This window comes from Eretmochelys imbricata, chromosome 11 (genome assembly GCF_965152235.1).
Source record: "Eretmochelys imbricata isolate rEreImb1 chromosome 11, rEreImb1.hap1, whole genome shotgun sequence".
In the NCBI taxonomy this organism is placed as follows: domain Eukaryota; kingdom Metazoa; phylum Chordata; order Testudines; family Cheloniidae; genus Eretmochelys; species Eretmochelys imbricata.
In genome coordinates, this window is record NC_135582.1 from 19,856,251 (window position 1) to 19,870,976 (window position 14,726).

At 42.7% G+C, this 14,726-nt stretch overlaps 1 protein-coding gene across 1 annotated transcript in view; it reads left to right on the forward strand.

Annotated features, from left to right (window-relative positions):
- Positions 1–14,726, forward strand: part of THSD7B (thrombospondin type 1 domain containing 7B) — a 408,861-nt gene that overhangs the window by 267,176 nt on the left and 126,959 nt on the right. Inside the window, exon 13 of the mRNA XM_077830083.1 lies at positions 9,647–9,910. Within this exon, the coding sequence (XP_077686209.1) occupies positions 9,647–9,910 (264 nt within the window). The remainder of the gene's footprint in view (positions 1–9,646; positions 9,911–14,726) is intronic.

Below are 14,726 nucleotides of genomic sequence, written 5' to 3' on the forward strand. Positions count from 1 at the left end.
AGGATAGCAAATGACCTTCAGATCCCACTGGAGAAGGTCCAGAATTCCTATCACTGTCTCCTTGACATTCTGTAACCTACAGGTCCAATGACATTCTGTAACCTACAGGTCCAAGCAAGGGGGCACTCCTGGTAAAACAGGGCATCATGGAGCCAGCCAGAGTGATCTGGCATATCTCAGCCTACTGCTCTCCCACGTCTAAAAGAGCTGAGAGATGCTATTTTTTTCCGACCAAAGGAGCTGAGTTCCTTTTCACCCATCCAGTGCCCAACTTGCTAGTGAAGCAGGCAGTCATGGAGGGAGCAAATCACAACATCCTAAGATCACCCCAGCTTTCAGGGGCTCCAAGAGGTTGGACTTTTTGGGAAGAAAGGTGTTCTCCTCTATGAGCCTACAGTTCTGTATCACAAACTTGAGGACAGAGCCCAATTTCAATCCTTCATTGAAGAAGGCAGACTAGTGGCAAAAACATCCCTACAGCTACCGTGGTTGCAGTGGACATGGTACTTAGAGGGTTAGCCACTGGTATAGTGGTGAGGATTCCACAAGGAAGTGCAGAACACCATAAAGAACTTACTATTCAATTAATCAAATTTGTTTAACAAGAAAACTGATGCGAGTCCACACTCTTTGAAAGATTTTGGATTGAACCTCCACTTCCTGAGAATTTACACCCTGGCCCTGAAGAGAAAACACCAGTGGCCAAGACCACTGCCCCCACAAACATTCTACCACCAGCAGCCAGTCATACCTCTGTGCAAGCGGCAGAGGGTTCAGAGACCTCAATGTTCAGAATCCTCTTCTATCACAGCCTCTACCTTTTCCCACCCACCCATTCAGGGCTACTTTTGATGCCTCAGTTGAGAACTGCCCAACATTATTTAAGCCAACCACTTCTATCACCCTGCTCCCCCCATATTTGGGGACCATCTCTCACTTTTGGCCCACAATTGGGACTCTATCATGAAGGAAAAGTGGGTTCTATAAATTATCCAGCATGGTTACTCCATCTAATTTCTCTCCTTTCCTCCCCACAAAGCCTCTTCCTGGTTCCTCTTTATGGAACATTCTAAGGCAGACATTCTTTGTCAGGAGACAAATTCTCTTCTCCAATGAGGGGCAATAGAATAAGTGACACCTCAGTATCAAAGGAGGTGGGCTATTAGATGGGGTGAGATCCGAGTTACCCAGGTAAGAACTTTCTGTAGTATCTGGCTGATGAATCTTGCCCATATTCTCAGGGTTTAGCTGATCACCATATTTGGGGTCAGGAAGGAATTTTCCTCCAGGGCAGATTGGAAGAGACCCTGGAGGTTTTTCACCGTCCTCTGTAGCATGGGGCACAGGTCACTTGCTGGAGGATTTTCTGCTCCTTGAAGTCTTTACACTACGATTTGAGGACTTCAATAGCACAGATATAGGTGTGAGGGGTTTTTTTGTAGGAGTGGTGGGTGAAATTCTGTGGCCTGCTTTGTGCAGGAGGTCAGACTAGATGATCATAATGGTCCCTTCTGATCTAAATATCTATGAATCTATGAAAGGAGAGGGTTCTATACCCCATACTTCTTAGTCCCCAAAAAAGACAGAGGGTGGAGACCCATTATGGATCTTTGACAACGGAACATCTTTATTTAAAAGTCAAAATTCAGGATGGTTACACTAGCATCCATAATCCCTTTCTACAGGAGGGAATTTGGGTTGTGGCTCTTGCCATGAAGGGTGCCTATTTTCATGGAGATATTCATCTGTCCCACAGAAAGTTTGTTTGGTTCCTAGTAGGTCAGGAACACTACCAGTTCAGAGTCCTTCCCTTTGGACTAGCAACAATGCCCAGTGTATTCATGAAGGTTCTCTCTGTGGGGGAAGCCTAAACGAGACAGCACAGTTACACATTTTTCCCATATTTGGATGATTGACTCCTAGCAGGACAGCTCGGCGACTCCATCGTCTAGCAGCACTGGGTGTCTGTGTGAACAAAGAACCCAGTTTTGACCCACATGCAGATGGCAAACTTTATTGGAGTGACAGTGGGCTTACTTTCAGTAAGAGATTTCCTCCCCAAAGAAATATTTCAGATAATGAGCAATCTGATAACACAGATTACTCGCAGACCAAAGACTATGGTCAGGGTATTACTTTCTCGATAGGACACAGTATAACAAGTACAACCCTTCTGGTTTGAGGCTTTCACCTGAACAACCACACATAACAGGGCACATGGATCCCATAGAAGGTCAGGCTGCACGTTAACCTGCTGGAACTGAGAGCTGTCCACCTGGCCTGCAGGGCCTTCCTCCTGTTCATACGTTCACTCCATATCCAAGTAATGGCAGACAACATCACCACAATATTTTATATAAACAAGCAGCTTGGAGCAAGTTCCTTTCCCCACTGCCAGGAAGCAGCCAGGTTTTGGAATTGGTGCATTGGAAACCACATCTTTATCCAAGCCAGAGTAGCTATTGGCCACAACTCCCAGGGTGACACTCCCCTGCTGTCATGCACAGATAAACTCATATATGCCTTTCTGTCCAGTCCCCTGCTACCCAAGGTCTTGAGAAAGATCCACCACAACTGGACCAGAATTATTCTTATAGCACTCACCTGGCCCAGACAGTTGTGGTTCCTAGAACTTCTGAGAATGTCAACTTGTCCTATCAGGATCTGTGCCTTCCCAGATCTTCTAATTCAGGAAGATGGCCAAATCAGACACCTCAGTCCAGACCCTTTTCACTTCACGGCCTGGTGCTTGGATGAGCATCAGATCTAGAATGCTCATATTTGTTAGCCGTCCAAGCCATTCTTAATCAAAATAGGAAAGATTCAACTAGGACCTGCTACCTAGCTAAATGGAGAGGTTTCTGGGCATGGCAAAATCAGTCTTCCTCAGACTCTGCAGATATCCCAGTCATTTTAGATTATCTCCTGTCATTGAAGAACTCTGGTCTTTCCACTAGCTCACTGTGTGTCCGTCATGCAGCAATACCTCCCTTCCTCCATTTTAATTCACTCAACAACAGTTAAATTCATGAAATGCCTAGTCAGGACCTTTTAGTAATCAGGACTAGTAATCAGCAGACCACCATTTGAATCTCTGGCAACATGTTCTGTGTCCCCGCCCTTCCCATAAAAGTTGCATATTTAGTTGCTATTACTTTGGCCAGAAGGGTCAGTGAGATGGGGGCATTCATGGCCAATCCACCATATACCATTTTTCACAAGGAATGGATTTCCCACTGCTTTCATCCCAAATTCCTCCTAAAGTTATTTCTGAATTCCATGTCAACCAACCTATCCATGTATCTGTTCTCTTCCTGAAACTCCATGCTTCTGCTGAAGAAAATAGATTTCATTCACTGACGTCAGCAATTTTCTAACATAGGGACCAGCATCTGAAGAAGAAATCAAGGTTACTTACTTGTAACTGTTGGGCTTAAATCTGGTTGGAAATCTAAAGTTGTGGGAGTCATATAACTTTAATAATATAAATAATGCTGGGCTTATGGAATTAGCCAAGAGCATTATACTGGTTTTAGTTGGTCATTTTCAGATATTAGTAAAACATCCTGGTTCAAGCCATTCTGCAGTAACTACTGGAAAAATATTATGTGTTATTTGAACACAGAACAAACTGAGAAGCTCTAAAATTTCAGAATATTAATAATTCAGGGACATTTGTTTTAATAACAGTCTTTTCTTCGCTGCACTTTGTTAAACCAAATTGAACTGAATGGGGGGAGGGTAAGACTTACAGTAGGTATACTGCTTTGCATTAAAGCATTTCATATTTTCTATTTTGCATTTAAAAGGACCATAGTTTAGTTACTTTTTGTTATTCCATTGGTAGAGGTGATACATCAAAGGCGCTTACAGCAGGGTGAAAAATTAAACATGACGGCTTTAGTAAACATATACAGCATAATAATGTTTAGGAATCGAATAGTAGCATAAGTATGGTGGCTATCACTTTTCTTTTCTTCTGGAATAACTTGTAATCAACTACAAGATTATTTTATTATTGTTTGGAGTGATTCAGGTTTTCAGTAACATAATTCCGTATACAAATGTAATGGAATCAAAGTGTTTTATTCATGAGCTCAGCTCATTAAAGAATAAAGGTACCCTTTTACATAAATGGCATTATTAAGAATTTTCAGTTGTTTCTGGCAAAAGATTTATAGTATAATGCCTTCCCTAGTGATCTCTGCACTTATAGAGAAATAAAAATTATCCATCCATCTCTGATTACTCTGCCTGACATGTAGCTAAGCTGTTATCATAAGGAATTAGGTGAATAGCCCTTTTGTGATACGTTTAGCTATGTATTTTCTTTATGTTGACTTCTATTTGTTATGCTATATTATACCATGGGCCTAAATCTCCTCTCATTTTTACTCCAGTGTAAATCAGGAGTAGGCCCATCTAAGACGGTGGGCCTAAATGGGCATAAAACTGACGTTCGCCTACGGTTGCTTAAATCAGTTGCTTTGCTCCCAGTGACATGTGTGAGAGGAATCTTTATTGCAATGAATTGGCTTTGCTGTGGGTACTGCAGCAAGGCAAATTCATTTAAGCTGCCTTAGGGAAGTGTCACAGATCTGGTCAGCACCCCCCTGCACCTGTCCACCAGATTGTTGTGAGGGATTCCCCAGTGTTTTAAGCTTCCTTGTGTCTCAGTAGACTGTGCCTCCCTTGGCTTCTCTGGCACATTTCTTGGGCACTAACTTTGTCTGTTATCCCTTTATGGAATTGGAGCTCCTCAGCCCACTTGCCTAGGCCCTCAGGTCAAGTCGTGACTCCCTCTCCCAGAATCCCAGCAAAGGTGTGAGTCTTCTGGGTTCCCAGCAGGCATGTGATAATTGTGAAACATGTAACACACAACCACGTTGCACAAAGTCTAACAAATTATTGCTGTTTCACTTAACAGAAAAGGCACAAGGAAATACAGTTCATTTAGAAAATAATAAACATTCTAAACACAATGTTACTCACTACCTCATCTTTCCCTTCGGAGTCCTTGAGGGACCTCTGTGCTCAGGATGACAGGCAGGTCCTCTGCTTCATTAGGCTACTACAAGAAGGATTGCTTTTCTCCCACCTTGAGGTGAAGAAAAATGCCCCCCTCAGTGGATCAGCTCCTGCTCTCTTATAACTTCATCCACCTTTGTCAGGTGATGTCCTGCTTAGCTTCCTCAGGTGATCACAGGCCCCTGCCAGGTGACTTTGTTACCAATGTGACCTCCTACCAGAGCTTATACTTGAAAAACTGACTTGCCCTGGGAATTAGCCATATATTTGTTATTTAGATGGCCAATCATCAACGTTTAACCACACTCTTTTTGTTAGGCCTTTGCCACTACCACAGCTGGAATTTCAGTTCAGCATGTAGATAAAGAGACCACAGAGAAGCTGCACATTCAAAATGGAGTTTGTAGCGTGGTAAAGATATATACAGAGAGTTCATAATCTCACACATGATTCATATGTTGGACAGATTCTTCAAACTGTCACAATAAGTGAGTGGAGAATTAGGCCCAGCTTACTGTATTTAAATAAAATACAAACACCAATTTTCCTGTCCTTTAACACTGCTACACTTGAAATATAAGCACCTTTATATTCAGTGATGGCCTATACAAAAGGCCTTACTGTCCGTACATGCCTAGATTACCAAAGCAGCATCTCCGATTTCTATGTGCCATCTCGGCACAAAAACATAGAGCCTATCACTATACCATCTAAGTACCTGTAGCTATTCCTTGTTCAGGGTGTCATCCAATTCCAGGTGAGTGGGCGTTCACAAAGAAAACCTGCTCTACTAATTGGTAGAGTGCTCTACCTCTTGGTTTGCTAGTAGATCAGCTTGTCCACTCTGGCAGCCTTTGGTTGACAAATATTAGCTTCTTGAGCTATAAAGTGGCAGGCAAAGCACAGAACGCAGTGAGTGCCACTGGAAGACTTTCCAACTATTTAAAAACATATTATCAAATTCCTATACAGTACAGGACTTCACTGAAGTCAGTTGAGTTGTATCCTCTTACCCCCGATCTGAATTTGTCCTTATATATTTGTTATAGGATGATTGTTGGCATTAAATAATTTGATTTTTTTCCCCTTTGAATATTTCAAGGTAGCTCATTTTCACAAACATCCCAAGTGGTGACTTTGCTATCTAATGGAACAGTGTATTTAATCGATAACTGGTTTGTTATCTGAGTCTGATCTAAGTGTAAGACATTATAATTTGTATGTCATTGAACTCCTGTCTGCAAAAATGTGGAAATGATTTCCCTGTTCTTTTTAGTTTTTGTTCCTATTTGTTAATTTGCAAAGTTTCCCATTTGCGAGTAAAATTATCCTTAGAACTCCAGATCACATCATTTTGAAAGAATTAGGTTTTGGAAACTAATAAAATTAAGGCCTTGCTACTTCTACATTTCTCTTTGGAAATATATGTATACGTTTGAGGAGTAATACAGATGAATAGAGAGTATGGCTATAATCCTGGTCTTGCCACTGAAACTGGTGGCAAAATTCCCATTGCCTTAATGGGTATAGTATTAGAAAATTAGACATTTTGGTATGTAGATTGTCTGTGTGTATTCTGTATTTTCTTACTGTGTGCAATATTGGGAGAGAAAACATGTCTACTGACTTTATAGTTACATAATTACTTACCAAACTCCATTTTACCAATGAGTGCTCCAGAGGTTGTGAATTGGCATCTTGGGGGCATACTATTGTGATGAATTGTGAATATGTCTGTACAGTTTATTAATGGTACATGAGATTGTAAGTACTATGTGTCTGTCAGGCTGCAAACTCCATTCTGAATGTGTGGCCTTTTGCCTTCTACTCTGTTTGCCTCCAAGTAGGGTTGAAAATTCCAAGGCCTGGTGGCAAAAGAATAATAATAGAGGGAATTGACGCTTATCATTGGAAATCTATTCACTCTAGGCAAAAGACTAGCCCCCAGACTTCAAATTGGGGGGTGGGGAGGAGTAGGAGAGTCTTTACCGAGTGCAAGCGGTTTGAAAACAGTGTGCAGCAAGATGCCAGGGTGTGTCTTGGCTGGATACTCTGCTGGCATCTTCTGTGCTGCCAAGCCCAGCTGTAGCAAGACTGTCTTCTCCCCCTTGTCCTTATCCCCCCACTCCCCACCATCTGCCCTGCTTTCTCTCTTACCCCTAACTGTTCCTCCTCCCTTACTTGTGACACCTACCCCAGTTTTCCCTTCATTCTGCCCTGCCTCCCCTACCCCTTCTGCCCCACCTCCTCCCCCATTCATAACTCCCCCTTCTGCACCCACCACAGCATCTGTCCTACCCACCATTACCCTCCATCTGCCTTTTGCCCCTGCCTCACCTCTAACCTGCCTCTTGTCCCTACCCAGCCTCCCTGCCTGCTGGCCTTCTGCTGCCACCCAACAACCCCCCTCTCCCCTTCTGCCTCCCACTGCATTTAACACCCCTTCTGCCTCCATTAGCCCTGCCCTGATCTCTGCCCCCCGACCCTTTTCCTCACTCATCTCCCAGATTATTTATAGTGACAGCTCCTGTTGCCTTCCCTGTTTCCCCCTTTTAGGTCTCCCAACCTCACCCCGATCCCCAGATCTCCAACACCCCTTTCCTTCCAGCTCCCCTGGTCCATGACCTCCACTTCCCTCGGTATATTACCCCTTTTCTGTCTCTCTCCCCAACTTGTTGCTGGAGGAGGAGTGGTGGGATGGGACGTGGCAGGCTTGAGCCAGTCTCTGCTGAGCAGTTGGCCAGGGTGCCAGACAGTGCCCCTCACTTCCTACTGGGATGAAGGGGCCCAGCCACTGAAAGTAGTAAGGAGCCAGCTCTCTTCCCCTCCCAAGACACCCTGTAATTCAAGCACTGCTGGTCCTGCCCAGAACAGAATGAGCAAGGGGGAGGTCACCCTGGCAATTAAGTCACCTGGCAGGAGTCTGTGCTCATGTGAGGAAACTGGTAAAGGGGTCACTTGACACAAAGGGCTGAAGTTTTTAAATAGCAGAAGCTGGCCTGCTCAGGAGCCACTTTCTCCTGTCCACGAGGGAGAGACCACTCACCAAGTAACAACCTGCATGTAGCAGGGGACACCCTGCCTGCCTGCACCCAGATGGTTCCCCTAGGACTTCCAAGAGAAGGGTGAGCTAGTGAGACACATTACAGTTTCAGATGCTTCTTTTCTTTATGATCTATACTCTGTATGCTTTACATGATTATGTATAAAAGAGCATAACTATGTTAGACTGTGCCAAGTTGTTGACTGCTTCACAACTATGGCGTGCCCCGACAAAGTTAAATTGTAACCAGAGGTTTCACACTTTTGGGGTGGATTTCTGGAAGAGGGTGTGTTTAAGTACTGGAGAATCTGAAGCTCTGCAAGCAGAGGAGCTAGTGGGGGGCTGGACAGTGAGTTTCAACACTCAGAGAGGGGTGCCAGTTAGAAGGTTTGTTCCCTAACAGGATACCTAGGAACCCCGAGATTGGGCTAGTTGCTTGACTCCATTCAGGCTACAGGAACTTGAAACACCCAGCAGAGGTTTGGATTCCCTGCACAGCAGTCTAACTGGCAGCGAGTAGGGAGTGCTCACCAGTGTCTGTGACAACTATGGGAGAGGACCCAAGATTCCTTCTTTCCAGCTCCATACACTTCTACATAGCAGCCAAACACAATCCCAATCACATGTTCGGGCAGCACAAAGACTACCCCATTCCAGACAGGCCAGCAGAATTAACCCCTTGCAAGAGAAGCATATATTTCACCCCCTCACGCTCTAGAATTCCAGCAGGTAATCACAGAGTTCCAGGGAGCAGAGGTTCTACTACACCCTTTGAAAAAGAACAAGGTCTGCTCCCCCCATATGGGATCTGCTCATAGCCAGTGTGGAGTGAGGCATGTCCTTCAAGCACAATGTCTCTGGGAGGACCAGCTAGGGAAACGCCACGCTGTCCTCCAATGTGGGGCTATACTTTAAAGATAAATAGATGTGTTGTATTCCTTAAGATAGATACTGAGGGGAAAAGACCCTTAAGTAATATTCCTTTAAAATATATCAGAAGCATAGAGAGAGGGGGAAAAAAAGATACCACTTAAATGTGTTCCAGACTCAGTAATTTACCAGGGATTACCTTTTCTGTTTTCTTCAAAGTAGTCTGTGTGCAGGGTGCACGTTTAACTAATTTGTAAAGTAGCCTCAAAGAAAGAGTTGCAGCTTACTTAGACTCCTTTGTAGGTTTCCCTGGCAACCATTGATTGCAGGAAGAATAGAGACAGAATAATCAATTTGTTTTCATCTGATAATTAGGGGGAAATGATATTGCATACAATTACAAATAATTTTCTAGCCATACAATTACGACGGCAAGCCTTTTCATAGTGTTCAATGCTCTAGCCAACAGAAGAAAATTTGTCTATGTTCCTCTAAGGTCCCTGGTTGCCCCTGGAGATAACTACCTTGTCTTAGCACTTTTAAGCACTGGCAACAAGTAATAAATACTTTTGAAATATTCCTCTATATTAACATTTCAGATCGTCTTGGTTTTAATGTATTAAACTCCTGTATAAATAATATGACACACTGTTATCAAAAGCAGCAGATGTTAAGCTAACAAGCAGATTTCTTTGGTTGGAACAGGGAGAAGCAGAAAACGAGACAAATGCCAGAATACAGTGGTGTATCCTCAAGTTGAAACAGAAGCATGTCCCTGTGAAACGTTTATCACCCAACCCCATGGAAATTGGTCCGACTGCATTATTGCAGAAGGAAAAACCGAGCTGCAATTAGGAACGAGATTCCAGGAAGAGATCAAACAATGTGGAGAAGGTGTGCGACTCCGAGCTATTGCCTGTTATGATAAGACTGGCAAACTTGTGGAACCATCCTACTGTAGTAGTTCTGGTAAGGAGATAAAATAGTGCATAATGAATGTAAACAATCCAGATATTCAATGCTTACTTACTAGGTTATTCATTCTGCACCCTTCAGTACATAGGTAACTTTTCACTTGCTGGAGTGGAGCAACTCTGTTATAGATCCCATAAATGCTGAATGTGATTCCGCTTTCTTAACATATCAGTGCACTTTTTACAGCTCTTAGTCCAGTGTCCTGTGTTACCATTTTTTACAAGGGTCTGTTGGTATTTCCCTTCATAAAATCCTTCTCTACTGGAATTTGTAAGTGAATTAAATGGAAACGTTGCAGGTAAAGTAGGGCACACAGTCACCATGCAGGGATAGATTTCTTTTCCGCTTGTTTAAAAACATTATAAGAGCATGTATTGAGCTGGGAACTACAGAGTTGAGGTTCCTTCTCCCACCCTTAGTTTGATGTGGTACAACTATGTATTTTTATAATATTGTTATTTAAACTGCTCTTCTCAAATATAGAGTGAGAAATAATCACTCCTCGGAAGGGGTTCACAGTCTAAGATCCTGATCTTACAATGAGCTCTGTGTGGGCAGCTCTTGCACCTGCATTGAGCGCTTTTGAAATCACTAATGTGTGGGCACAGGTGCCTGCTCACATAGAATGGTTTGCAGGATGGGATGGGGTGGGGAAAGGTAGGAGACAGCACAATTTAAATAAAGGAGAGTGTAGAGTGACTCTCGTTGAGGGGCACAAGGAACAGGAAGTAATTTAATTTTAAAGAGGAATTTTGAAAAAAAAGACAGACAGCGTAGCATGAATGAAGGTGTGAAGCTCAGAGTGGAGGGAAGGGCAAATGGTGTGGTTATTGAGTAAAACAGGGAGCCATTGAATGCGTCTGAGGAAATGATAGAGGTACCTGGGACCACTTGTGGAGAGCCTGCAGGATGAAGACAAGCAGCTTGAATTTGCTGTGTAAGAGTCAAAAAGCTAACAAAGAGATTCAGTCCTAATTTGAATTCCATGTGCAGCTGTTTATTACTGTTCCAGTTAGCTGCACAGATTCATAACACTGCTTTTCCATGTTTTTGTTTTCCAACACCATGGTGCTGTACCAACTCCCCATGGTTCTCACATGGGACACCTGGTGTGCCGTGTAACACTTTATTATGACTCTGTGCTGCAGGGGAAGAGGAGCATTGCTTTTTCACAATCCTTCAAAACCCTTTTCTACAAAAAGGGAGCAGTTGGTGCTTAGGGAGATGGATTTTTCTGTGTAGTGATTTGTTCTTTTGAGGAACCCAGGGCTTGTGTGACTACTAATTAAAAGGAGTTTACTGTGTGTGGCTTCCCTGAACTGATTGAATCCATTTTGAGCCATGGTTTTCTTTCAGTTATATTCATATGGAAATATAATGGCTGCAGTTCTCTCTTGAATGTAGTAGAGAGTGATGGCCACACAGAAGTGTTTTTAACTTCTTGATCCTCAGCCTCTGGCCTCAGCAGAAATTGGAGTAGCAGGGGGCCTGCACTGACATAAGGTCAAACACAGACATGACACTAGTGGAGGATCTAGTAGAATTCCATTCCACCCACATCCTATCTCCAGAGTGCCTCTGATCCACCTTCTCCCTCCTTTGACATTGGGCGTTGGGAGGGCAGCTGGTGCAGGAGGTGAGAGAGCTGTTTCCTTTAGCTTTGAGCAAGTGGGCTTTCAGCTGTGCAAGGACAGTTCTCTACCAGCTGTCTCCGGCCAGATCACTCGGTGTCAGAGGCCTTAACAAATGAAGGAATCTGATTCATGATGGATAATCAAAAAGGTCTTGTCATAGTAAGGGACAGTGCAGAGCTGCACCATCCCAAGGGGGACCACAGGGAGGCATTTGGCCTTGCAAAGGCAGTGTGTCCTCTGGAGCTCTTGAGGAGACATGCACCGAGCCCAGTAGCTTGCTCCTCTTCAGATGACCGGTGTCTGTCACCTCTGTGCCCAATTTGGAGTACCCTGTGCTCTCTCATGAGGGAGCAGGGAAGCAGCATTATTCCTTTATACTCCCCAGAGCACACGAGCTATCCAAACTGGTACACAATTAGGAAAAAATAATTTATTTTTCTTTCAGTGTATAATGATGGGACAAGAAAGAAATGTGTACTCAAGGTTTTAAGTGATTTTCAGACATATTACAAGTGGAATCATACAAACAAAAATGAAACTTTGTCTCTGCTCCCCCCCGTAAACCAGAAAATAACCAACCAAACCCAACAATGAGCCCCAAGAAGTACCTTGCCCCAAAAGTCCAGCTAGATGTACTAGCCCTCAACACATCTCTCCTTCCCTGAAAGTACAAGAAAATGGATGGTCTTTGCAGTGTGCCTTAAAGGTCGAACTTAGTCATGCTATTTCAGACCAACTTTCCACCATGTTAAAGTTGAACGTTCTCTTCTCTTGAGTTGGATATATGCTGTATTTTTGTTTAATTACATATTGCAGTGTTCCTGCTACTATTTTTGATTTTATCATGTATATTAGTAGGGGTGTGTGTGTGTGAGATATATATATATAAAATTAAAAGCATTATATATATATACACTATCACTAGCAGTTTACACGAAAATATACAGAATTACATGTAATTGTCAGGGGAAAAGAAACCTTTCAATCAAAAGACATTCCTAGGGGAAAGGATGTAACTAAGGATTCACCTTTTGTAACTTTGGTGCCATTTTCTGCTAATTGGTTTGCCTGGTTCAATTTGTACTGAAACTCCATATTTAGGTACAAGAACAATCTGTTTTAGTCCAACATCCTCACATGATGTGATCCTTCAAAGCTGTTGTCACCTTTGCCTATCAGTCTATCTAAGAGCTAAATGGGCTCTAAATTTAGCTCTGAAATCCCAACTGGACACTCCTTTTCAACCTCTCTCAGATATTTCTTGTTGTTACTTTGAGTACAAAGTGGCATTCTTAATTACAATTACGTCTGCCATTGAATTTTGTGAAATTGGAGCCATATCTGTTAAAGAACTTTTCCTCCATTTTAATACAACGTATTACACACCTTCTGCTATTGTGTAGATTTAAAGGTAGCCATCCTGCAGCAAAAAAACTGATGTGTGTTGCATGTTTTATCAGGACTTGTTAATAAAATTATTGCTGTTAGATTTGTGGAACCATATAGATTTACGTCATTAGTATTAATTCATATATGTTCACATTAAGTTGCCAACTAATGTAAATATTAATTACATGAGTAAAACTAATAGATCTTGTTTTTTTCTAAATTTAGTCTTTATAACAGGGCTTTGGAGCTGTGCTCCAGCTCCGCTCCAGCTCCAGGCAAAAACCTGCAGCTCCGCTGCTCTGCGTCCAGCTCCGGGCTCCACTCCAAAGCCCTGCTATATAATTAGAAACGGTTCCTCCATTTGGATGTCCCCTGAGCTGCTTGTTTATTTAAGCTGAGATATTTTGTTCCACATAGTTCAAAGGAAATTAATGGTGGTGTTATCAGTGGCCCTTAAAGCGATATACAGAATTGTACCTATACTCTGTAACCAAATCACCCCTTCTCTTTGTTAAACTAAATAGATTGATCCTCTAGTGTCTGTCACTATTAAATCATTCTTGTGGCTCTTCTCTAAAGACACTCCAATTTATCAACATCCTTCTTGAATTGTGACACCAGAACGGGACACAGAATTTCAGCAGGGGTCACGTTAGTGCAAAATACAGAAATAAAATAACCTCTCCACTCTTACTCTGTTTATACATCCAAGGATTGCATTCGTCCTTGTAGCCACAGTGTCACGCAGGGAGCTCCTGGTCAGCTGATTATCCACCATGATCCCTAAATCTTTTTCAGAGTCATTGCTTCCCAAGATAGGGTCTCCCATCCTGTAAATATGTCCTACATTCTTTGTTCCTAGATGGATATATTTTCATTAAATTAAAAGGCATATTGTTTACTTGCACCCAGTTTACCAAGTGATCCAGTTCACTCTGTGTTAGTGACCCATCTGCTTCATTATTTGTGGGTCATTTGTGAGCTTTTTAAGTGATTATTTTATGGTTTTTTTCCCCAGTCATCAATAAAAATGTTAAATAGTGTAGGACCAAGAACCAATCCTTATGGGACCCCACTAGAGATACCCATTCGATCATGATTCCCTGTTTACAATTACATTTTGAGACTTACCAGTTAACCAGCTTTTAATCCATTTAAGATGTATCATGTTAATTGTATATGTTTCTAGTTTTTTAATCAAAATGTCATGTAGCACTTCCAAGCTGCCACCCTCATATGTCCCAGGTTCAGCACATCTCTATCCCCACTTTCATGTTAAATTGTTCTGGTAGTAACCCACTTGATGAGCAAACTCCACAGGATTTTTGGGCACTGCAGGGATCTTTTATCTTAGGTACGAGGAGCGTTGCTGCAGAGCAAATGAGGAAACCAAAAAAACACCTATGGGGGCGGTTGGGGGGAGAGAGAGAGAAGCTACCAGCTTAATCACGCAAGTTATTTATTGCCAGGTAATAACCATAGAGGAGCCAAACAAACAAAACAGTTATAATATTAAATCTAACTTAATTTGATTATTAAAGTCAGGTTTAGAAAACTATAATGGATCACACAAGTCAGGGTCAGAAGGCTATACCTAGAGAGAGAGAGAGCTGGGTTCTCACCACTCTGTGAAGCTTGAATCGATAGGAGATCCCAGGTGGTGGTGGTAGCTGAGGGTCCGGAGTGCTGGAGACAGGCAGATCCCCCACCATGATCAGTCAGGAGAAGATAAAGTCCCAATGGAACTGATGCAGATTTTAGATCCAGGCATCAGAACACTTACTTGA